This window comes from Oryctolagus cuniculus, chromosome 2 (genome assembly GCF_051225735.1).
Source record: "Oryctolagus cuniculus isolate XC-2025 breed Fujian yellow rabbit chromosome 2, ASM5122573v1, whole genome shotgun sequence".
Classification (NCBI taxonomy): domain Eukaryota; kingdom Metazoa; phylum Chordata; class Mammalia; order Lagomorpha; family Leporidae; genus Oryctolagus; species Oryctolagus cuniculus.
The window spans coordinates 177,725,622-177,750,314 of NC_142868.1; the positions used below are offsets into that span (position 1 = coordinate 177,725,622).

The 24,693-nt window shown below is 55.1% G+C and overlaps 1 protein-coding gene across 2 annotated transcripts in view; it reads right to left on the reverse strand.

Annotated features, from left to right (window-relative positions):
- Nucleotides 1-14,961, reverse strand: part of LBH (LBH regulator of Wnt signaling pathway) — a 30,635-nt gene extending 15,674 nt beyond the window's left edge. Inside the window, exons 1-2 of one of the 2 annotated variants that reach the window (XM_070069734.2) lie at nt 14,844-14,961; nt 7,528-7,630 (exon numbers count right to left, since the gene is read on the reverse strand). In XM_070069734.2, the coding sequence (XP_069925835.1) occupies nt 7,528-7,605 (78 nt within the window). In that variant the 5' untranslated portion in view covers nt 7,606-7,630; nt 14,844-14,961. Of the gene's footprint in view, nt 1-7,527; nt 7,631-10,077; nt 10,312-14,843 lie in introns of those variants that run through there. The other variant, XM_002709936.6, reaches the window with a different exon arrangement.
- Between the last annotated feature and the right edge of the window lie 9,732 nt (nt 14,962-24,693).

Below are 24,693 nucleotides of genomic sequence, written 5' to 3' on the forward strand. Positions count from 1 at the left end.
GGGAGCATTTTTAAGATGAACTGTAAAGACCTGATACCGATGATTTAAATGCTGCTAAGACTGCAGGCACATGATGTATGATGTTAGGCATGTAAGAGTGTAAGTGCATTGGAAAAGAAAGGCAAAAGATGCTAAAACACTAACTTGTGATTTACGTACATGCTGATCACATCACTACTAGAGAAGAAAAAATGTCAAGAAGAAAATAGAAATTCCACAATAGGCTGTATTACTTTTTTATTTTTATTTTTATTTTTATTTTTGACAGGCAGAGTGGACAGTGAGAGAGAGAGACAGAGAGAAAGGTCTTCCTTTTCCATTGGTTCACCCCCTAATGGCCACTGCAGCCGGCGCACCGCACTGATCCGAAGCCAGGAGCCAGGTGCTTCTCCTGGTCTCCCATGCGGGTGCAGGGCCCAAGCAGTTGGGCCATCCTCCACTGCACTCCCGGGCCACAGCAGAGAGCTGGACTGGAAGAGGAGCAACCAGGACAGAATCTGGCGCCCCAACCAGGACTAGAATCCAGTGTGCCGGCGCCACAGGCGGAGGATTAGACTATTGAGCCACGGCGCCAGCCCTAGGCTGTATTACTTTTAAACATTTGAAAAGTAAATATAAAGATAATAAAACACATACTTAATCATTGAAATATGAATTAACAGAGAGGAGGGAAGGGAAAACTATTTCATAATTATGATACTCTAGGGGCAGGTATTTGGCATATTGATTGAGATATTGTTTGGGTTGGGGCCAGCGCTGTGGTGCAGCTGGTAAAGCCACTGCCTACAGTGCCAGCATCCCTTATGGGCACTGGTTCTAGTCCTGGCTGCTCTACTTCCAATCCAGCTCTCTGCTATGGCCTGGGAAAGCAGTAGAAGATGGCCCAAGTGCCTGGGCCCCTGCACCTGCATTAGAGACCTGGAAGAAGCTCCTGGCTCCTGGCTTCAGATCAGCGTGGCTCCAGCCGTTGCGGCCAATTGGGGAGTGAACTAGCAGATGGAAGACCTCTCTCTCTCTCTCTCTCTGCCTCTCTTTCTCTCTCTGTGTAGCTCTGACTTTCAAATAAATAAATTTAAAAATATGTATATTGTTTTGGAAGCCTGCATCTCATCAGAGAGCCTGGGTTTGAGTCCCAGCTCTACTCTTGACTCCAGCTCCCTGCTCACACACAGCCTGGGAGGCAGCAGGTGATGGCTCAAGTAGTTGGGTCTCTGCCAGTGGCAGGCCTAGACTGAGTTCCTGGCTCCCAGCTGAGATCTGGCCCAGAGCCAACCATTGCTGGCATTTCAAGGAGTGAACCAGTAGATGGGAGATTTCTGTCAATCTCTTTCTGTCTCTCTGCCTCTCAGATGAACAAAACAGAGCTTATAGGAGTCTTCACAATTATAAAACATTTGTATGATGAAAAATCTACACATGGTTTGCAAAAAATTTTTGCACCAAAATAAACATCTTCTAATTCCAATTTTTCCATGAACTTTTTGAAGTCTCCTCACATAGGACTGTGTCTAGAACAGATATTTAGGAATTTGGGAGAGCTAAGGACATGTCTTCAATCCAGTTTGGACAAGTGCTTTGAGCTCTCCAGAATAGATGCATGATGAAATCAAAGTCTATTTTAAATTCTGTTGGAGAACAATTCCCTGCCCCTTCCCCCAAATCAAGTTAGGAAAAAGCCAGGCCTAGACGCAAACCTCCTCTGGACTGCAACATGTGATAGTCTCTCTGCACCGGCCAAGTCTACATTATGTGAGAGATCTAGAACCTTCCTTCCTGTTGGCTCCAATGAAACTTCCGGCCAAGAAGCAAGCAGTTGCTACTGTTTCAGCAAAAATGCTAAGTGGCCTTTCTTATATGGTCTGCCCGACATGAGCTAAGGACAGTGCAAATCAATGCAGCCCACTGGGGAGGGACTGGGGCTCAAAACACTCAAGGTCAAAATGCCAGCTTGACAACAATTTGGAGAAACTTGGGGCAAATTAGATTTCTTTCAGCATGAATCCGCGCCTGTAGAGGAGTGGAGCAGCAGGCGCGGGGGTGGGGGTGGATTCACTGATGTGTGATCCTTCTGAGGTAGGCCTGGGGCCACAGGCAGGACAGGCAGCGAGGCGAGAGGCCAGGCCGGCGGAGGCAGCACAGCGGCTCCCGGGCCCCAGCAAGTCTAAGCTCTGTGTGAATGAGGGCCTGTCTTCACATCCTCCCAGGCTTATTTCAGCACTCACTCCCGCAAGATCATTCCAGGACACTCACCAGACACCCAGGAATAGCTCTTGGCTGCAGTCACAAGACTAGCCACCCAAACGCACCCCTCTCCCGAGCTGTACAATCCTTCTTTCTCTCCAACGCGGGAGACTGAAAAACGCTGATCCTGTAAAAATCCACGCTATGGGATTGCCAGGGTAAAGGGGGTGGTTCTCATGGCAGGAAAAGGAGAGAGGAAGGGCCCAATCCATCACTCCACGCTCATGAAGTAACTGTTTATAGGGTACTGTGCCCAGCACTGCAGGAACAAAGAGCGGTCTGAGACACAGCCCCAGGCTCTGTGGCAGGGCGAACACACAGCCTCTGGCAGAGGGAGCCCGCGGGCCCAACACAGACCCTTTGAGAGAAGGCCAGGCTGCAAGGTTCTAGTGTGCAGCACGTGGCTGGGGAAGTGAGGGATGCTTGTTCTCTCCTTGGCCAGGCTACAGACTCGCTGTTGTGATCTGGGGTGCACAAGGGAACGGGGGACCCTCCGCGGGGCCTCCCACTATGCTGAACGTGGCATTGCTGTCAAGGCTTTGCGTGAGGGAGGGGAGGAGCTGACTTGATCGGACACAGTGAGGGGAGGATTCACATGGAGGAGCAGCACGGGCAGACCAGGCCGATGTCACTCAGAGGAGCCCGGAGCCCTGGGGCCCCAGTGGTCCATTTTAGATTCATAGCAAAGGGAAGGAGAGGGATAGGACACACGATGCTCAGGCCATTGCAGTCAATGTCTCCTGCCCAGTGTTCTGGAATTTCAGCTGTATGTCTCTCTGGGGATGACTGCAGGCTTTAAGGCTGAAGTTGTGCACATGATTTCCTGATGACAAAGGGACTTGCACACCACTCAGCAGGGCCTCCCAAGCTCTTGAGGACATGACACAAATGTTGCTGTTATGTCCAGAATGTCCTCACCAACAGGGGCTGATGGGCAGCAGGGGGCGTGACCCTGAGCAGGAACCGGCTTGGGGCTTAACCCATCCCGTGTGTCAAACACATTCGACATGGGTGGAATGGCATGGGGGAGCCCAGCTCAGGGGAGAGGGAGTGAAGAGCAAGTGCTGGTTGGGAGTCCTGCCAACCCCTCGAAGCAGGGCTGCAGCTAAGGCTCCCAGACTGCAAGAGGCAAATAACAGGGCGGAGGGAAGAGAGATCAGCCCACCAGGGTCTCACTGGCTCCTCCTTGGGAGGCTCTGGAGAGTTGCAGCTCTGCTGATCAAAGAGAGTGCACCTGCCTCAGCACTGCGTGGGGGGAGGAATCACACCTTCTGGTCCACACAGCATCCTCCCTGGCTTCCCTGGGAAGGAGAGCCCTCCCGGGCAGGGGTTATGTGACCAAGAGTCACAGCAGAGGGGGTCCAAAGGGCAGAGGGGAGGGGCTGGGGAGGAATTTCAAGAGCTGTGGGAAGGAGAAAGGTATCAGCCCTGATCCAGGTGCTTGGAGGAGTAGCGGGGTTCAAGGGGAAATGCAGAAGCCACACCTGTGTCTGGGCCTTCTGGAGGGTGACAGAAGCGTGCAGCCTCAGCGTGCTGTGTGGGCAGAAGTCACGCGGCAAGGCCAGGGTCCCAGGGCCCTTGGGCGGTGGCAGCACAAGTGCCCACAGGCAGCCGTCCAGGACCCTTCTGCATTCAGAGCCCAAGCCAAATCAGGCACAACGCGGAGCCAGGGTCCAGCAGGTGGGAAAGAAAGACGGTGCTGGACAACAGACCCTGGAGGTCCCAGGTGCAGCGCAGTCACCAGAGAGACCCCCCACAACCAGCTCCACGCTGGCTGCTGCCCACAACCTGCCTGAGACTGCTCAGACTTTCTAGTAAGCATTTACTAGCCCAGCCCACGGGGCGTCATAACTCGCGCCAAGTGAATGTGCAGACTTGGATCTCACTCACTCTGAACTGACTCCGCAGATGGGCGGCAAGACAAAACAGGCTCTGCTGACTTTTGTAGATGCTCACAGAATGGGCAATACGCAGGGTCTGCCTGAATCTTTCAGATCAAAAAGAGCATCTACCTGAGGCCTGGGTAAGCAGGGCCAGAGCTCCCTAAGGAGGCTGGGGCAGAAGTGCAGGTGCTGGCTTCAGAGTCAGGAGACTGCGTTGCAAGGACCACTGTCCACTTAGCACCTGCTCTGGGAAGGCACTGAGCACACAGCCACCCTGGGTGGTGGCTGAAGGGTGCAAAGATGATAATAAGCCACCTCCTGCCCTCCAGGACCTGGGCAAGGGGAAAATAAGGCAGGCCCCGCATCCTCAAAGCCCAGCCTGGCATCACTGGAAAGTACAAAATGCCACTGGCGTTGAGGAAAAGGTCACATCTGGCACTGGGAAATCAGGAAAGCCTCCTTGTCGGCAGACCTGCAAGGTGAGAGCATCCTGGCCAAAATCCAGCGGACCACTTATTTGATGACCTTGTTCCAAGGTCACTTCATAAGCCCAGGATTGTACTTCATCTGCCAAGTCTGGATTGATGTCTCCTTCCCACTCTCAGTCCCTTGGAAAAGCAGGTCTGAGTAAAAGCCATGTGCTATTCTTATCCTCAGGAGTAAAGCCAAGAACATGGCTCCAAGATCCTCCGCCCCCAGCTCCAAGCCGGGCCCCAGCACGCACAGAGGACAAGCTCCAGCCAAGGGCCGGGCCCAGCCGAGCCCCAGAGCTCTGGTGGGAATGTGTTGAATTGAATGGAAGTAGCCTTGAGGGAGGCCAGACAGCATCTGTCATTCGATCATTGTCAGACCAGCTCAGGGCAGGGCCCCGCACCTGGCACACACAGGGGCCAGTCTAGGGATTTTGGAAAAGTTACACACAAGATAAAGCTGCCCTCTCAATGACCTGGTTTTCGTTCAAAGACCAGCCCCAGTCTGACCTCCCTCTTCTGAGCCTTCTTAGACTCCATCAGATGTCAGTGTTGCTGCCCGTACTCAGGTGGATGGTCACTTCCGTATCCGCTGAACCTGGATGGACTGTAGCTGTTGTTGCATTACCCAGACCTGCATTGGCTGCAGCCTTTACATCACCTGTACCTGGATTAACTGTCTTATCACCTCCACCTGGATTGATTGTTGCTTCCATAATTACCTATACCTGCACTGTCTCTTTGGTGTCACCCATACCTCTACCGATTGCTATTTCCATATCACCTGTACCTGCATTGGCTGTAGCTGCTGTATCACCCAGACCTGGACTGACTGCTGTTTCCTTTTCACCCACACCTGGATTAACCGCCACTTCCTATTGCCCGCACCTGGATTGACTGTTGCTGTCGTATCACCCATACCCAGATCAACCACAGCCTCTGTATCCCCTCACCTGGACAGGCCAGATTGCCTGTGTCCAGGTGTGTATGTGGGTGCTGGTTTCTCACAGCAGGTCACACACAGAAAATGGCCAGTAGATGCTGTGCAGCCGGATACTATGACCTCTTTCTTTCTTGTCAACCGGCACCCCAGAGACCTTCTTGAAATCACCTGTGGCACTGTGGTTTGAAGTTCCAGGGAAGACACTGAAACTGCTCAGTGGCCCTCACCAGGCAGGAGAGCTGATTTCCCGAGAGGCTGTGTGAACTGGACCCCCAGTGCAGCAACCCCAGATTTGGGGACTTCGCCCAGCAGTGTTGAGACACCTCTGGAGCCTAGAAGTGGTCTCATTCTCCTCCTGCCACTGCAGCCCCACCTCGCCCTTCCTCCATCGCCGCCTGCCCCAACACTTAGGCCCAGCACAAGGGCGACAGGGACCCGAAGGTCTGGGAAGATGGCCCTTGGTCCTGGGAGAATGTAACAGGCACACACAAGACAGAGTGAGGACTGAGTTAGGAAAGGTTCCGTGGTGGAAATCTAACCCAAACTGAAAGGAAACCTCACCTGTAACCACCAAGAGATTCGGTCTGACTCAGTGGCTTAGAAACTGGTATCCAAAAACAGCCCAGCTGGTGAGCCAGGAAACTTCGCTACATTTCCACTGCTGTGCAGCCCTCAGCTGCCTTTCTCAGACCCACTCTGGAGGGGGGGCGGGGGGAGAACATAAAACCAACCTCGAGAATTCTCCCCTGATCCCCTGGGCCCATGCAGGCTAACAGAATCCTGGTGTTCCAGCCTGCACAGGGCCTGCGTGCACCAACACAAGACAAAGGGGCTTCTTGGAGCCCCACCCACCCACCCTAGCTGCTCTGTAGTCGGGCCCCCAACCCAAGCTTCCTCCTTGGCTCTCTTGGACCAGCCTCTCCCCAGCACACCCGCCCCAGAATTCTGTTTCTTTACAAAGTCAATGCCCCTGGAACAGTTAGTTCTGAGGAAGGACCCGCCAGAGCAAGCGCAGACTCCAGCAAGAATCAGCCCAAGGAGCAGACACAGGATACACGAGCGGAACAAGGCTCTGGGGCTGGAGACCCAAGTCTCCGGCTCTGGCTGAGGCTGTTTGTACAGCCACGAAACAGGGCAAGCATTCCCCCGGAGGGGAGCTACAGTGAAGGTGGATAAGGTGACACACAATGTGCTTGGGCGTCGACTGCATCTGGCGCATGGACCCATCACACCTTCGTTTGTCTCTCCTGGGCCAGTCACCCTACTCATTTCCCTGGCCCCAACATCTTCCCTTAAAAACAAACTGCTCCCTCCCCCAAACTGAACAGCCTAGGAATTCTCCCTGCTAATCCGAAATCTGTCCACCGCCCCAGAGGTAAGGGAGAGTGCTCTGTTCCTGCCAGGTACGGGGAGCCAGCAAGAGCAGTGGGGCCAGGGTGCAAAGAGGCCTTGGCTCCTTTCTGTGGTCCTTGTGCTCTTGGATCCCGAAGTCAGATTCCAGCAACAACACCCATGAGAAACAACTCCGCAGCTCTAATGAGATGGAACATTACCTGAATCAGCTGGCCAGGTATCAGCACTAGAAAGAGAGCTGGGCGGGCCTAGCCCCTGCCCCATGACACCATCCTTCCTCACAGCCATGTGTCCGTGGCCTAAAGCATGGCTGGGAAGGCAGCTCTGAAACGCACAAAGTGCGTCCTCCTTGGCTGCTGTGAATGGAGGAGTGCACAGAGCCAGATGGCTAATCAACAGCCATGACCGCCTCAGCACCGCCTCTCACCAAGCTGTGGCTCTCCCATGATCCCATGTGGTGAGGACTACTGTTGCCCCATTTTACAGATGAAAAAACTGAGGCCTACTGGCATCCGGGGACTTTGCTGAGATCACACAGCTCTTTACAAGTGGCGCTCGGAAGCAAAAGCAAGTCTGCCTCCATCCGCAGCAAGAGCCGTGAGACCCTGCGAAGAGTCAGCAGGACTTCCATACCTACCTGGTAGGAAAGGCCGTCCTTCCGGGGGCTGAGGCCAATCTCCTCCATGGATGGGGTGTTCATCATCACCTCGGTCATCTCGGCCGATCTCAGATAGTCAGGGCTGCCAAGAAACCCAGACCCAAAGTCAGCAAACACAGGCACTTTCACGTTCCTCCTCTCGGGTACGTACGCTGCCAGGAGATCAGGGGAGCGTCTGGAGACAGGATGAGAGGGATTCGCAGAAAAACAAGCTCGCGCGCTCTGAGGAAGTGCCTTGCAAACCCACAGCAACAGGGCTCCAAGCCCCAGTGGACAAAGCCCGCTGCCCCTGGCAAACCGCCATCACCCTCCTCTCCTGCACGGGAGACCCCTGGCACAGAATGACCCTGGGTTTCCTTTAAGTGACAGCACCAGGAAAAAACCAAAACAGTAGGCAGCTGATCTCTCTGTCTATATGAAAATCAATCCAGCCGGGTCTCCCTCTCCCCTCCAACTAAGCATAAAAATAACCCTCATGAATTTTCCAAAGGGAAATTGCAAATCATAATTACACAATAATGGTAACAGGTCAGCCTCGGGGAAAACAAAGCCCAGCACGAATCCCCCTGCCTACATTTCTCTCCATCTCTCTGGTGCTCCTTTTGGCAAAATGTCCCACTGGAAGCCCCAAGGGGTCAGCTTTCTGCAAGCTCCACATCTGTCATCCAACCCCCTTCTCCAGCCCGAGCCACGGCAGCTGCAAGCTCACAGCTTGAAAAACATCCCCTGGATTAAAAGCCTTAAGGATACCCGGACTCTGATTGCAAAGGAAATTTCCAGAGGGGCCACGCTGGCCCACCAATGGCTGACATGTGAAAGTGCTTTGTACTCTGTAAGCCGGATACAAACGTCCCATTATCCTAGCACCAGCCCTGGGCACACACAGGACCCTATGTGCATTATGCCACATATACAGCCCAGACCCGGGTCCTGGCTACACAACACCCAGTATTTCCACTGGGCAGGCTTTAGAGGGAGTCTACCTAAGGGAACGGGGACGCCAGACTCCTTGCAAGGTTCATACACAGTGGAGAAACTGCATTGGATTTGGGAGCAGAAGCAATGGGTGCTGCCCTCAAGAGCTGAGTGATACAGAACAGGTCCTGTAATCTCTCAGAGTCACAGGTGTCCCGTGTTCGCGTGTTACTTGTATGTTGATCTTGGGTGTCTCGCAAGTAAGGGGAAAGGTTGAAAGGTTACTGCTCATCAGCTAGCTGACCCTAAACCTCAATTTCACAAGGGGCACTATCCCCGATGGGCTCTGCCACCACTGGGGAAAAGCGGCCAACAGCCTGCGAACCCCAGCCACAGGACACCTGGCCGCTCCCTCACCACAGGGTGCAGTGTACCTGGGCTCCTGGAAGGGGGGGGCCTGGATGAGTCTCGGGGTGGGGGGATTTTTACTTTGCTTGGAGAGTTCAGTCCTCTCTCTGAACACAGGCAGGCTGGGGCGGAAGCGAGAGACCAAGGGAGGATGTGGCAGAGGATTGGATCCGGAGCCAGGACCCCCACGGCACAGTCTCTTCCCGGGCCGCGCCCCTCCCTCCTAGAGGAATGCTCAAGCAGGGGAGGGCTCTTCTGATGTAGGGGGGCTGATCCCCGCTCGAGGGTTTGGCGCAGGCCCCGAAAAGTTGGGGCAAGAAGAGTGAACTTCCTGGTTCCCAGGCTCGGCAGGACGGCGCCCCGAGACTTGAGCCCGTTTCCTCTCTCAGGGTGCCGAACCCCGACCCCAGGGCCTGGCTCTCCACAGCCGCACCTTCGGGCGCGCTCCGGGGCGCTTGCCCCTGGGTCTGCTCCCCAACCCCAGCGCAGGAAGGAAGAAGCGGCCAGCGCGCGAGTCCCGGCAGCCAAGGCCTCTCTCCGCACCCTTCCCCACCCGGGTCCCCCGCTGGGGGCAAACCTCCGCCGCCGCCCCTCGGCCCAGCTCGGGAAGGGCGGCTCATCGCCAGCAAGGACCGGCACTGAAGGCTGGACGGGTTTGGGGGGCTACCGAGCGAGCAGGGGTCGAAAGTGTGCTGCGTGGGAGCTGCTGTTTGTGGCTTCAGTGGGGTTGCGGGTGGGGAAGGCGTCTCTCCCCCTGCCCGAGCTTTGCAAAAGCGGCGGCTGCACCAGCTCAGCCTGGCTGCAGCCTCGACGCCGAGACTTGCATGCAAACAAAAAGAAAAAAGGGGAGGGGCCCGGCAGAGCGGGAGCCCCTGCGCCAGGGGGGCGCGCGCCTCCCGCAGCTCTCTGCAGAGAGGGGGTCTCGTGGGCTGGGAGGGGGGCTCAGAGGCAACCCCTGGCTCGACGCCGCCACAGCTAGCACCACACACGCCCTCCAGCAGTCACTCCGCTGAGCGCTCCGAGTTCACTTCCTTTGTCTGGATGCTCTCAGCGCCACCTCCCCCCACCCCCACCCTCGCAACCTTGACGTTGACTCCTGCACGGGCTCCGGCTGCGGGTTTGCGCGGGGCGCGCACTCCCCCGGCTGCACTCGCCCCGGAGCCACGGCAGCGAGACGGGCGCCCGCCGCGGGCACCGGGTACTCACCAGTGAATGGGGAAATATACAGACATGAAGTCCTAGGGGAGGCTGACCCGCGCCCTCGTGATTGAAAAATGGTCACCGCGTCCCGGGAGAGAAGGACACGAGTGCAGACGGGCGCGGCAGGCGGCCGAGAGAGGTGCCGGGCGTAAGCGGTTCCGCCGTCCCGAAACAGCCCCACTGCCAGCGGCGTCGGCGGAGCGCGCTGAGCTCCCCGCTCACCACCGCGATCCCGGCCCCACAAAGAGCCCGGGAGGCCGCATTTATAGGGGAGGGGGGAGGAGCCTGGCCCCGAGAGGCCCCGCCCCCTCACCCACTCCTGGAATAACGTCACCAAAATCATGAATGGCTTGGGCGCTCGCAGCTCGGGCGGGCGGCGGCTCGGGGACGCGCTCGGCTCTGCTCCCCAGGGCCGTGGTTTGCTGCAGCTCCCGGCCCGGCCCCTCCCCGCGACTCGCACGCGCGCACACACGCACGCCCCGGGCTGGAGTTCAATGTCAGCGCGGCGCCCGCAGCGCGTCCCTGCACCCCCAGGGTCCTCCGAGGCGACCGGGCTGAGCGGGCGGGATCGCCGGGGCCGCTCCGCGCCGGCGGAGGGCGCAGTTCCTTCAGCCTCGGTCCGCGCTCGCCGACCTGGCCCAGCCCTCGGGGCCCCCTCTTCTGCATCCACACCTGGACCAGGCTTCTCCGCGGCGCCCGGGACGCGTCCCTTCTCCCCCGGGCTGGCTGTGCGAGGGGCTGTGCGGTTGCCGTGAGCCGAAAAGCGTCCGATTCGTGGGAGAAAGGATGTGTTGTCGGCTTGGGGTCTTTCCGCTGTGGGACGCGCACTCGCACCAGCGCACCCCACGAGCCTCGGCGCCCTAATCGGCGCGGAAGAGTCCCTCGCTGCGTGACAGCCGCCACAAAGGGGGTCGGGAGGAACAGGTCCCGCGCCTCCCAGGCTGGCCAGCGGCGCAGCCTGCAGAGCAGGACGATGAGAGCCCAGCTGGGCCACTGGGGGGCCTCCGCGGCCGTGACGCCAGAGGCGGTTTTCAAACACTAGGCAATATTAAAATCTGCCTTGAAGACAGGCGGTTTTGCAAGGCAAGACAGGGAATATATTGAACCCCTGTGTACGTGCTCAAAAGTGGGAACACAGACGTCTCAGGGAGGAAAGATGCAGGAATGAATGGGAAGAGATCAGCAGGGGCAGGGTCCTCAGAGGCAGGGGAGGGGACCCTCGTGATTCCATCAGTGCCCCCTGTCAAAACCAACCCAAAGAAAAAACAATTGATAGCTTTGCTGTTGTCAGCCCTTCCTGTAGTCAACCGGAGTAAAAACTGCACCCAGAAACGCGCTGCTTCCTGACAAGCCCCTAGCTGCCCCCTCTGCCGGAGAGATGCAGGAGCACCCCCAACCCCATGGATCCCGCGCACTAAACCAGAAATCCATCAGTGCTACCAGAAGCCGCCTTCCGCTCCCCCCGCGTTGGTGTCCCGATTGGAGGGGGAGGGGGAGCTTTTGCAGAGAGGTGTTCCTGCTTCCAGGGGGGCTGTGGGTGCCTTTTGTGCCCTCCACGTTCATGTCTGGGTGTGACTTGTCCAGGCAGCTGAAGGAGAAGCCAGGACTGGGAGGGCAGGTTTCCCGGCTGGGACTTTCCAGGGCCCTCCGAGGAGGGTGCTGAGCCAGGCCCCCGGGGCCAGCAGGGCGAAGCCTTCTGCCAGCTCTGCCCAGCAGCCACCTCCAGCAGGGGCTGGGCAGAAAGGCTGTGGCGATAGATCCACTTTGCTCATCTGCGGTGATGGCCTTGTGGCGCTTTCCCAACTCAGGAAGCTGACCTCCGCCTGCCCCTCCCCACACAGGGTCACACACACACCTGAGCCTGAGAGTCACACCGCCCAGCTCCGGAAGAGGCTGGGAAGTAACCCCTGGGAAAACTCATTAGGGTCACTCTCAGAGGCCGCTCTTGGCGGAACGCTGTGTAAATGCCGTTGTAGGTGAATCTCACCTCCCTCAGGAAGTTAGAATAGAAAATGGGCCTTGGGCTGGGACCTCAAACCTGTCTCTCCTCTGGGACTAGAGCAACATTCATTCGTTTGAAAATCCAGGAGGCCCTATGCTGAACTCTGATGCAACCATAATTAGTGTGCCCTTTCTCAATACTGCTACTACTTTACATAACGTCCCGCACCTTTTCAAAGCATTTTCATTATCTTGGCTTTCAAGAGTGTGATAAGGTTAACAAAGCAGTCCCCAGTCCACAAACCGGCAAACTGAGGCTGAAATAAGTTATCACACGTGCCAAGGATCGCAGGGCTGGAAAGCGGTTGGCCTGGGCCTGCCACTCAGAGGTCCCACTCAGTTCCATTGCTCAGCCTTGCTGCATTTCCTTCTCTTCTCTAGAGAGACCCAGTATTTTAACCTGCGCACTGACCAACGCTCTATGCGATAGGTTTTTATCCCTGCTGCCTTTGAATACAAGAGGAAACAGAAACACCAGCGAATAAAGTTACTTAGAGCCCCAGAACCCTAGAGCTAAAAGAGACCTTCCAAATCACCTAGTCCTGTCTTCTCATTTTACAGGTGAGAAGACATCCGAGAGATTAAATCGCATGGCCAAGGTCGACAGGCTATTAGGGGTGCAGATGGAACCTGAACACAGGCCTCAGACTGCTGGGCAGTGTTCTTTCCACGCGACGGCACTGCATCTTAAGCTGCATTGGCCAAGAAGTCAGCAGCGAAGTTGAGATGCGATTCTGCTTCTATAAAAATCCAGGTGAAATCAGAATTGCCTTATTTCCCAGCATTACATAAGTCCAGTTACCCAGCTCCCTCTCTCCCACCTAAAATAATTTTTTAAAAAGAGGAATAAAGGTAATGAACTTGAAATCTTATTAGAGTTACCTCAGTTGCAGCTGTGCCGTGGGGTGCAGAACCTGTAGCTAATTATTTGTTTTAATTTTTAAAAGTCTCCACCTGAATCTGTTTGGTAATGTAGTCCTACATTTTTCTACTCTCCGGCTTCCAAAAAAGACAGTGTTGCATTAATTTGCCCAGGAGTGGTGAAGCCGGCAGCTTCGATTAGCTCTCAGGGGCCTAAGGTGGCTGACCTTGAGGAGGAAGATAGGGGAAGGGAAGGGACATTTGCTGAGCTGCCCTCACAGTTATGCCTCACAACCACCTGACATTAGGTTCCTATTGGCCCCACTTCACAGGTGGAGAAGTAGAGGCCCTGAGAAGGTAAGTCACTTGGCCATGGCCGCATGGCTGTCAAATGGCTGAACCACAATTTGACTGTGGGGTTTACTGGTTCCAACACCTCTGTTCTCTCCCTCGATACCACACTCATCATGGCTTCTGTGGCTTTGTCTGGGTTTACAGCTAGGCTATGAACTAAACGCAAAAGTGTCAGTTCCATTAACAAAGACCAGGACTCCTGGTGTCCACCGAGTAGGGCAGAGCTGGCAGAATAAACAAAGTGTGCACCCTGTGAATCTGGGAGCTTCTTAAAGATGCCACTCAAAGACTTGGGTTTAAAAAAAAAAAAGTGAGTAGGAGATGGGGAGTTTCTAGCCAATTTTTCGGTGAAGCTCATTTGACTACACAAGAAATCTGAAAGGCAAGACTGTGTGTGGGTTGAGGTGAGGATGAAATGAGATAATGTTATGAAAACACTTGGTACACTGGAAAGCACGGAGCAGACCCGGACTTGTTTGTAAGGTATCTGGGGGAAAGCGGGGGCTGGCGGGGTTGATTGTACCTGCTTCAGGTTTTACTCTTTTCATTCACACACTCCCCCTGGAGTCCCTTGACTGACACTTCCAGCTTTTACAGGGGTGGGGGGGCAGACATCAGAGGCAATTAGGGGTGCCCTGCTTGGCGGCCACTAATGGGCTCCCAGTGTCCTGGAATGCCCCCCTCACTCCCATCAGTTAGTTGCTCTCATCTTAGAAGTACCCAGCTGGCCTGTGATGAACCAGGGAGACCCAAGGATGTGCCCAGGCCCCAGCTCCAAGGGCATTAAAAGTCAAGAGCATGGCGCAAGCCGCACCCCCCAGGCCAGATCCTCCAGTCCTTGACTGGCCCTGCTGTCTGTCCTCTGGCAAGCGGCACACCCTCTCGGTGTCACAGAGTCCTCCAGCCATCAAAGCTGGCACTGGAAGTCTCTTTTTCCAGGTCTGGGGGCGCGAAGGCAGCCGCAACAAAGTGCTTCTATACATGCTCAAAGAAGTGCTTTGCACCAGGGCTCGGCAGCCCCATCTGAAAGCCCAGGATCCTCTTACCACGGGCTGTCCCGGGAGGCTCCTCCATCTAGAGCCCGCTGGCCCCCAGAAGGAGCCTGCAGCTGGCAGCCCATGAGCTCACGCCTTCCCAAATATCAAAGAGATCCACCCCCCTTTTTCTTTTCTTCTCTCAAGGGACCTTTGAAGCAAAGGGATTTTTCGGAGAAAGAAAGCTCTATGGAGTCTTTAGGGTCTCGGCCCTAAAAGACAACGCTGGAACTGGAATCAGCTCAAGGCTCTCATGTCCAATTAAGGAAACGCTCACATTCCTGCGCCAGCTCTGGCCCTATCTTGCTTACGCTCTCTCCACATCCACATAGGAATGCGCCCCGACAGCCAGAAGGGAGAGCTGACTGTCACCAGGATGCAGGTCCTGTGGCGGAGGGCTCCTTGGAGGGGCTCAGACCTTCCCCTGGGGGCCCGGACCACAGCACAGCGCAAACCCCCTCCAGACCACTCTGCGTCTCCCCATGGCACCCACACCCCTGCACCCGAGAAAGTCGAGCGTACCTGTGGGACTACGGAAAAAGAGGACAGCACAACCGATTCTCACGAGAAGAGCACTTTCAGTTTTCTTTTCTGTGGGCAGGATGTCCGCTAGCTTCCTCCAGCGGCGGCTGGTCCCTGCTGCTTTCACACGCGCTGCCGCCCCTTGGCTCCTTGGCTCCATGCAGGAGCAAGCGGCTGCGTGTTATGCACCCGGGAACTGCTCCTCCTGGGGCACCTCTGCCTGCTCCGCAGCTGTAACCCGAGCCAGCACCTGCTCACTGGAGCCCCTGGTGCACTTCACACCCTTGGGATCAGATGGCTGGGTCCCTGCTGCGCCTTCCTGCCCCACAGCAACAACCCCAACGGGCACCGGTGTGCACTATGTGCCACCCACGTGTGTTATCTCCACGGAATTGCTCTAGGAGAGCTTCCCTCCTCCCCAGACCACCCCAAATCAGCACACCCTCTGCATGGTCACAGTGTGTGTTTCCTTTCCACACAGCTTTAAGATGAGTTCCCTAAAGCTCACTAGGGATCCCCAAAGAATCATCAAGTGCAGAGGAAACAGCACTTGCTGTTAGCAGGTAAGTTCCCTAGGCTCTGCCCTTCCTATGGGATTGGTTACTCCTGGATGCCTCTTCTATAGAAATGAGGGACTGTCCCTGATTTTTGGCACAGAGTAAGGCACTAGGGAGACAGGGGACTGAGATTCCAGCACTCTCCAATACCACGAATAACCACCGCGACAGAGGCACCTGCCTCCAGTGGAGAGAGATTAGTTCTATGCCGGGCAGAGGGTTAGGGAGAACCCTTCTAGGGCAAGGACTCTGTATGTGTGTGTGTGTGTGTGTGTGTGCATGTGTGTGTGTTGTGTACTGCCCTGCCCCACCGCCTGGAAGAGTGCCTGACACACACCGTAGCATTCAGTAGCACTCAGTAGAAGGAAGAGGAAAGAGAAAGGGAAAGAAAGACAGTGGAGCTGGTCTCTAAGGACAGGAAGAAGCCATCCAAGGGCAGTTCTGCTGATAAGAGCAGCACAAGCAAAGGCCCAGTGGTACAAAAGTGCTGGTGCAAGCAGAGACTACAAGCTAGCAGAGGAGCATCCGGATCTTGGGAAGAGGCACCGGGGCCTCCCGTGACTCCAAGTCTACAAGATGAACGGCAGAACCTTGTTCTCTACAGAAGGAGCTCTGAGGGGCAGGCATTAGCTCAGTGGCTAAGTCACCCGTTAAGATGCCCAGGGCCCACATCAGCCTGTCCTAGGTTCAACACCCAGCTCCAGCTTCCTGCTGTTGCAGACCCTGGGAGGCAGCAGTGATGACTCGAGATTGAGTTCCTGCCACCAGTTCAGGAATCTGGATTCAGTTTGGGCTCCTGGCTTCCACCTGGCCCAGTCCTACCTGTTGCAGGCATTTGAGGAATGAACCACTAAATGGGAGATCTCGCTCTGTCTCGCTGCTTCTCAAATAAATAAACAATCCATTTTTAAAAGAAGGAATCGAAACAGAATTTCTAGCTGAGGAAAAAAACCCTGTTCATTTCTCAGCCAAATCTGTGCAATTTCCCTCACCTCTAGTTACCGAGCGAACATGAGCATTTCCCCAGCTGGCAGGAGGGGCCTGCGCAGAAGTGTTAAGTAGGTCAGATTCAATTGATGTGACAAGTGTCTTCCGAGAGACTTACCCTCTCCGTCCCCTCTGGTTTCACATGTCTCTGCCATCACCCCCGGGCCATGCCAGTGCAGCTGCTCCCTGCACTACAGCCTCCCAGGCCCCAGAACTGCCCGGTTTCCTTCCATTGAAGCTTCCACCCTGCTCTTCCTGAGGCGTGGGCAGCTGCCAGGCAAGAGAACTTGATCCAGCAGATAAATTCGCACCATTGTGAGAAGGACATGCAGGCCCTGCCTTGCCGGCCCTGCAGCGGAGGAAAGGCAGCCTGAAGGGAACCAGGCCCTGGGGAGACAGAAAAAGAAGGGAGCCCCTCAGAAAGGCTGGGCTGGGTACAGCCTCAGGCACAGGTGAGGGATAACTCTGTGGGTCTCCGCCTTTCTGGAGAGATCTCAGTGGAGCCTTTGACCCAAGCTCCAGTCGCTGTTTTTGTTTTAAGATTTATTTTATCTATTTGAAAGACAGGTGATAGAGAGAGAGGGAAAGATAGAGACAGAGAATAGGAGAGAGAGAGAGAGAGAGAGAGAGAGAGAGAGGTTCTATCTGCTGATTCACTCCCCAAATGGCCACAATGGTCAGGGTTGGGCCAGGCTAAAGCTAGGAATTGGGAGCTCCATCCAGGTCTCCCACATGGGAAGCAAGGACCCAAGCACTTGGGTCATCTTCTGCTGCCTTCTCAGGTGCATTAGTAGGCAGCTGGATCAGAAGCAGAGCAGCCAGAACACAAAAATTGCACTTGGATATGGGGTCCAGCATTGCAGGGGGTGGTTTAACCCATTGTGCCACAACTGTGGCCCTGACAACAGCATTTTAGTGGATTAATTCCAATGATCAGTGAGAGAAGGTTAAAAGGGTCTGCACCCACTGTTTTCCTCCTTCCATCCTTCTTACTAAACAAGGGTGGAGCTTTGGACCAAGGAAGACTCTTCTGAGTACTTCCCCGGGCACCCAGCACCCCATCCAGATGTGCGCCCGTGGAGGTGGCCCTGGGTTCGCACACAAGTCCTGCTCAACTTGAACAAGAGCAGTCACCGGGCATGACCGTGAGAAAAGCAGGTGCCTTTTCACAGTGGGCGGAAGCTCAGGGTAGCAGAGGCTCACAGGCAGGGTTTCAGAGCCCAGGAGGCTGGCGGGGTGGCACAGTTTGGGCTGGGGCAGAACCAGCGACACTACTGAGCACCGGAGCAGGAGTAGCTGGGAGTCCACACCTCCTGCCCTTTCCTTGGCGGGTGAGTCAGGAGGCAAGGCCTCTGCAGGAGGGCCCAGCTCTCTTGTTCATTCTCATCTGGGCTTTCTCTTAGGAAAAGAAAACCAGAGAGATGGAGGTGACGCTCCCAAGGCTGTTTTCCATGGTCCTGATGACATCACTGAAAACCCAGGTGCCTTCTGTGTGTTTGGGTCTTCGATGCTCCTTGACCCCAGCCACCTGCTCTTCCACCTGGGGGCAGGTGCACAGTGCACACTCCAATTTGGTCCTGGAGAAGGTCCCCTCGAGCACACTCCTCCCAGCAGCGTTCTCCTGCCACTGCCTTCATCTCCAGGGTCCTCCCCAGTCTTCCACAATGCTAACGTCTTTCTCCACCTGAAAGGAAGAAGATAAAAAGCCTAATGGGCTACACGCCAGATATAAGGTTGCCTGGCATTCGTCTATTTTTGTAATTCATTCATGTATTTATTTACGTAAGAGGCAGAGAGACAGAAAGAGAGAGGTCCCATCTGTGGGTCCTCTCCCCAAATTCTCGCCATAACTCGGGCTGGGCCAGGCTGAAGCTGGGAGCCCTGACCTCAGTCCAGGCTTCCCACTGGGTAGCAGGAACACAAATACCTGAGCCACCACTTGCTGCCTCTTGGGGTTCACATTAGTGGAGACGCAATTAGGAGCAAAACCAGGACTTGAACCAGGGCCTTCTGCTGTGGGATGCAGGTTTCCCATCCAGCAGCATCACCATGAGGCTGTATGCCTGCCTCATGCTTGGCATTCTTAATAAAAGAACCAATGATCACTTTTACTTGCTGGACCTCAGTTTACTCATCTGAATAATGGGCCTGATATTTCCTGCCTCAGCTTATGGTGCCCTTGAGATAGGGCAGCGACAAGCTTCCTTGTCTAAAATGTGCAATATGAAATTATCTTCTATCAGCCCGGCTTGAAACAGGAGGGAAAGTGAAACCCATGTGGGATTACTTCATTTTGTTGCTCGATAACAGGAAAACCTAACAAGGCAGCAGCAAAAACCTCTTCTCGGTTTCTGAGAACTAGAGGCCAAACCTGTCTGCTTAGAAGAGAATGTGGCCAGATGCAACGGCTCATGTGCCGTCCCCCCTCTTTCCAGAACCTTTGTGGGGCGTGTGCACTGGATCTCACACTGGCTGACAAATTGGCTTCCAGCACTCAGGTCAAGCTGTTGCACGTGGGTTGCAGTTGGGAGAGGCTGAACACATCCTCCTTGGCGGGTGTGCTCCATCATTCTTACAGCTCTCCCTCTGGCTCACGGGACTAGGGGCCTCTTCTTCGGGCTCCCACAGTTATTTGTTCAGCAGGAATATTTAGAAACATCCCAGTATGGAGTGTCAGCCACTCACCCAGCTCTTCTGTTCATGGGCTCCCACCTGTCCACACACACTGATGCACCAGTGGCTACTCAGCACTTGAACCACGGCTCAGCTTTCTGGGGTGAAGCTGGGGAAAGAACACTGACCTCTGTCCAAATAGAAACAGAAAGCTGCCATCCAGCACACATGGTTTCGCCGCCGTTTGTTTGTGTGTGGGTATTTCTCAGAAGCAGCAGCCGGCACCTCCCAGTGACTTCAGGAAACAGGTGCAAGGGGCGGGCATGACTCTGGCATATCCTTGTCTCCCTTCCGTGCAGTGATGGGGAGCAGCAGGGGCAGGACCAGTGGTGAGCCTTTGATAGGATGGGGCAGAGGGTCGCTGGGAGGCTGCTCAAGGGCCCCCAAAGGGGGAGCAATGGAGGAAGGTGGGGACCAGAGGCAGCTCAGAGATAGAGCTACAGGACTTCAGACTGCTGTTGGGATGTAGCAGCAGGGAGAGGGAGCCAGAAAAGGCTGGAAAGCTGGCACCTGCTGCTGGAAAAGCCGTCAGGAGGGGGCTGGTATGGGGAGAAGAAGGGCAATGCCTGCTTTAGACACGGTGCTTCTATGCCATAGCCATCCACAGAACAGTCACTGTGGCTACCAGAGTTGCCAGCCCATCCATGCTCACTGTTTCTGGAGCTCCCAGGTTCACAGCCGCTAAGGCTTCCGCCGTGGAAGTCTCATGCCTGGTGGGTCTTTGGTCCTTGGGTTCTGCAGACAGGGCTTGGGAAAGGAAGGGGAGAATAAGCAGACATGGCAGAATGTCGTGGAGCATGCCCTCCATGAGAGCCCTGAAGAGAAACCCAGAGGGAGTCTCTGGTAACATGCCCAATGCAGGCTGATGTCCACGCCAATGCCCACTCCACCATGGCAATGATGGAGTGTGGAATGTGGTGGAATGAGAAGGCCATGCCAAGATGGCCTCTGGCAAGCAAGCCTCGGTTGCTCAGGAATGGCTTTGGAACCCACCTGGCAACAGGTGTGATTGATTAGGACATAAACTGCCTCTTGACCGGATTGGCTGTCTTGGCTATATAAGCTGCTGTACCAACTGAAATAAACGAGTCTGCGGGCTGCTCGCCTCTGGCCTGCTTTCACCCGACTCCCACGGCCTGTGTGGTGGCACCGCACCTCTTGCCCCTATCACGCTCCTCCTCTCAGAACGAATCCACAGCAACAGTGGAAGACTCCAGACTGATCCCTGCAGGGTCTGCTTAATCCTAGGACAAAACTTGGAGGAAAGGACTGGCAGGCTTGGGTCAAGAAAGAATTCTCCCTGTGATATGGGTGCAACTCCTCTTGGCCAGCCCCTTGGGGAAGCTTGGTGCAGATATGACCTGGCAGAGTGGCCTGCTCAGGGACACAATGCCTGGGTCCCTATTCCCCAGCCTCACCCAACCACGGTGTGGGCTGTCCTGGAAGGGCACCGTCTTGGGGGTGGCAGCTCTCTGTAAAGAGCTGACAGCTGGAGGTAGCCTGCCTCCCCTAGGCCTGCAACAGGCACCTCCCTTGAAGGGACGTCTGGGGGGTGCCTTTCCTGTCTTCCACAGATCCCAAAGGCCACAGCCTGCTCCGGTGCCTCTGTGTGGTTTTCCAGGCATTGCAGAGCACAGGGACTGGGAGAATCCCTGTGAAAGGGATCCGCTCCATGCTAGTCTGACTGCTCCATATCATGGGTGATGGGATGAAGGTTCACGGAGAAGAGATGCCTTCCCCAAGTTCCACCAGTGAATGGTGAGGCCGGGACAGTGTGTGCTCCCCCCAGCTCCTCGGGTCTCTGCTTGACCCAAGAGCAGAGTCTACTCTGTGCCCCGAGTGGGGTGGTGGGAAGACTCTGCCTGTATATACATGATGCTTCGGTACTCTGGGCTGTATGTACATGATGCTTCCTGTATCCCATGTCTGCCACTTTTCTGGGAGCCCTGGGTTCTCACTCCCCAAGCACTGAGTGAGCAAGGCCAGCACAATACATACCTTGGGTACGTGTGTGGAGGGGGGCGTTGGAGCCAGGGTGGGTGGTGGGGGTTGCAGATTGAATTCAGATTCCCAGAGAAGTTCCTTTCCTCTGATTTTAATCCTGGGATTCAGCCAACGCAGCAGAGATCATTCTGGAATCTTCCTTCATTGCTTCCATCAGTCCTGGCCCCGGGCATTGGCATGGCCACCAGCCTGCATTGGGGGTATTCAGAAACATGCTACATAATCATGAAAGTCCCTTTGAGTTTCACTGTAGGGATGTTATTGAGGACATTCTCCATGTGTCTTCTTTTATAATTAATTTATTTGAAGAGTTACAGAGGGAGAGACAGAGAGAAGAGATCGTCCATCCACTGGTTCACTCTCCTAGGTGGCCACCACACCCAGCACTGGACCTGGCAGAAGCCAGGAGCCAGGAGCTTCTTCTGGATCTCCCATGTGGGTGGCAGGGGCCCAAGCACTTGGGCCATCTTTTGTTACTTTTCCAGGGTCATTAGTAGGGGGCTGGATTGGAAGCAGAGCAGCCAGGACACAAACCAGTGCCCATACGAGATGCTGGCATCATAGGCAGCAGTTTTATCTCCTGTGCCACAATGCTGGTCCCTCTGTGTGTCTTCTTCTTATCCCCTACGAGAACCCACGGGGAACCTGGGCATTGGGAAGGGCTGTGAGTCTTAGGCAGCTTTTCTTGAAGTGTCTTACAGGTTGCTTTATACATTAGGAAGTCTGAGTTGGTTCAGAAACACCTTAGTCCAAGCACACAGGTGCTCACAGCATACAATAACGTGGCAACCACACTGGGATTCATCCTAGCTCACTTTATATTTCCCCTCCCTTCCGTGTCTGCTCTTATTTTGCTGAACTTTGGCCTATTTTATGTACTTTCTGGAACAATGTCCCATGTGAATAACAAGATTAGATAGGCCTTCCTCAGAGGCCTTCGCTTTGCCTTGGGTCTTGCTGCTCTGAGCGCCTCCTGTGGGATAGCTTCTGGGACATGGAGTGGCTGTGGGCCTCCAGGAGAGCCTGGTGTGGCCTCCCCACCTGCAGCACAAATCATGGCTGTGCCCTGGAGCCACTACGGATGTGGCTCAGCTTGTCGAGTGGTCACCAAAATCCAGGTCTTCCAAGGGCCGCCATGGGGACAGTCACATTCTTCCTACTTTCCCTGAGTGTAATCTCGGGCAGGATCAGCCAGTCTGGCTGCCTGGGTTCTTGTGACCCAGACGTGATGCAAAGTTGTTCCTGGAAGCTGCCTGGGTGTTGCAAGGGCATAGCACAGGTCTTCCAGGTAGTTAAACATCTCCAGGTGGGTCAGCCGGGGAAAATTGCCTTTGCTTTGGCGTTTCCACATGCTGGACTGGTTTTTATGGTTACCCTGCCACCCTGAATGGCCTTTCTAAGACATTCTTTCCAACCTGACACATCACAGCAACTCTTCCTGGTATGAAGGATTTTCTCCAGCTGTGTATCCATGCATCAGCACCAAGCGATTTGAAAACCAGACATGTCCACCTTCCTGCTGGACCGTCTCTTTAGAAGCTGGGGCTTCCCAGCCCAAACACTGATACCAGGCTCCCTCGATATCTGTGCTTGGCCCTGGTGCTTCTGTACAAAAGGAATTACTCATTCCCAGGTGGCGAGGATGCCAATCAGCACAGGCAGACAACGCCCGTCTCTACCGCAGGGGTTTATTATCCTTTGTCTTTGGGTTACTTCAGATCACCGGGAAGGCAGGGAAGGTAGCAATGAAGTCTCTTGGAAATGACATGTAGAAGGCATGAATTAACCTCTCTCAGCTTCAATTTCCTCGCCTGCCAAGGAGTGGGCGGGAATAATAACACCCACCTTGCAGAGCTAGTGTGAGGAGTTCAAAGACAGACACAATAGGAGCCACCTGGTACAGCACCTGGTGCCGGCCTGGGTGCTCCATCCGTGGCAACTATTTGGGCCAAATGAAGACAATCATGGGAGCATTAAGGCTTTGCTAATTCCGAGGGGTACCCAGAGCAGCCCCAGCAGGGCACGGCTGGCAGTGTGTTAAGAGGCCCATTTCTCGCCATCCCAAGCTGCTGAGTCAGAGCCTGCGTTTGAGTGAGACTCCCCGGGGACCATCAGCTCTCTGCAGTCTAAGAACAGTCCATATAAGGAACAGGACATTCACCTTTGAATCCGGTGAATTTGATGGCATTTCTCTTGGCGACCCACTGACAGTCGGTAAATGAGACCGTCACTCAAATGAGGGCAGTATTTACCTTACACGGGGCGCTCTGGGTTGGCCTGGCTCTGCCCGCGCTTCTGGCCAGCCCCAGGTGCCCTGCTCACCTGCCTCCCTCAGTCACCTGCTCAGTGGCCAAGGCTCCAGGGAGATTGCAGGCTCTTTGTTTACTGGGCAAGCAGAGCCCCACCTGGGCTCTGATGCCAAGGCAAACTTGCTCTCCAGAATCACTCCCCGACTGGAAAATGTGTCAGTCTATTTATTTCTCACTCCTACTGGAAACAAGGTGGGGTGGGGGAGTGGCTGGCCATGATGTCATTCTTTCCACGGAACTTCTCAGAGGTGTCGCGTTTCAGGGTCACTTCCAGGCACGGTTTTTGTCTCTGCACCATTCGCACAAGACTCGCCAGCCAGGGCCTGAGTTTCCCTTCCTGCTCTCCCAGCTCTGCCCTGCCCCCACTTCTTCCCAGGTGGAAGTGGGGGTGGGGATGGATGAAGGGGATCGCAGGTAACCCTGGAAAGGAGCCTCCATGCCCAGAACAGTGGGAAAGTTTTCTTACATTCCCTGGTGAGCTGAGGCTGGGGAAACAGGGAGCGGATGCTGCCCACGACATCCGAGAAGGGGGAACGAAATGTGAAATTCCTTCCCAAAGCCATCCAGAGTCAGCAAGAGTGGCATTCTGCAAGGTTCTTGTTTGCATTGTTCTGGAGCAGAGCTAAGGCTCCCAGAGCTGACGGGGGGCGGGGGGGGGGGGGCTGCTGTGGACTGGGGGTCCGCTCAGAAGGAAGTGTGGACTCGGGCTGGGGCAGTGGCCCCTCACCATCCCCTTATCCTTGATAAGGCCCCTGCAAGTGCACACAGCTCCCATCCCTACTCCGGGGTACTCAGAAAACAGGCTACTGGAATAGGAAAGGGCCTTCTCAAAGGCCGGTCAAGACAAGGTGTCCCAAACTGGGAGACAGGTAACCCAGTCCCATCCTCTTTTTTTTTAAGATTTGTTTATTTATTTGAAAGTCAGAGTGACACAGAGAGAGGAGAGGCAGAGAGAGAGAGAGAGAGAGAGAGCGCGAGCGAGGGCAGTCTTCCATCCAATGGTTCACGCCCCAGTTGGCTGCAACAACCGGAACTGCGCCGATCCAAAGCCAGGAGCCAGGAGCTTCTTCCAGGTCTCCCACGCGAGTGCAGGGACCCAAGGGCTTGGGCCATCTTCTACTGCTTTCCCAGGCCACAGCAGAGAGGTGGATCAGAAGAGAAACAGCCAGGATATGAAGCAGCCCCATTTGGGATGCTGGCACTGCAGGAAGAAGCTTAGCCCACTATGTCACAGTGCCGGTGCCCTAGCTCCTAATTTTGACCTGGCCTGGCCCTGGCTGTTGTGGACATCTGAAGAGTGAACCAGCAGATAGAACCTCT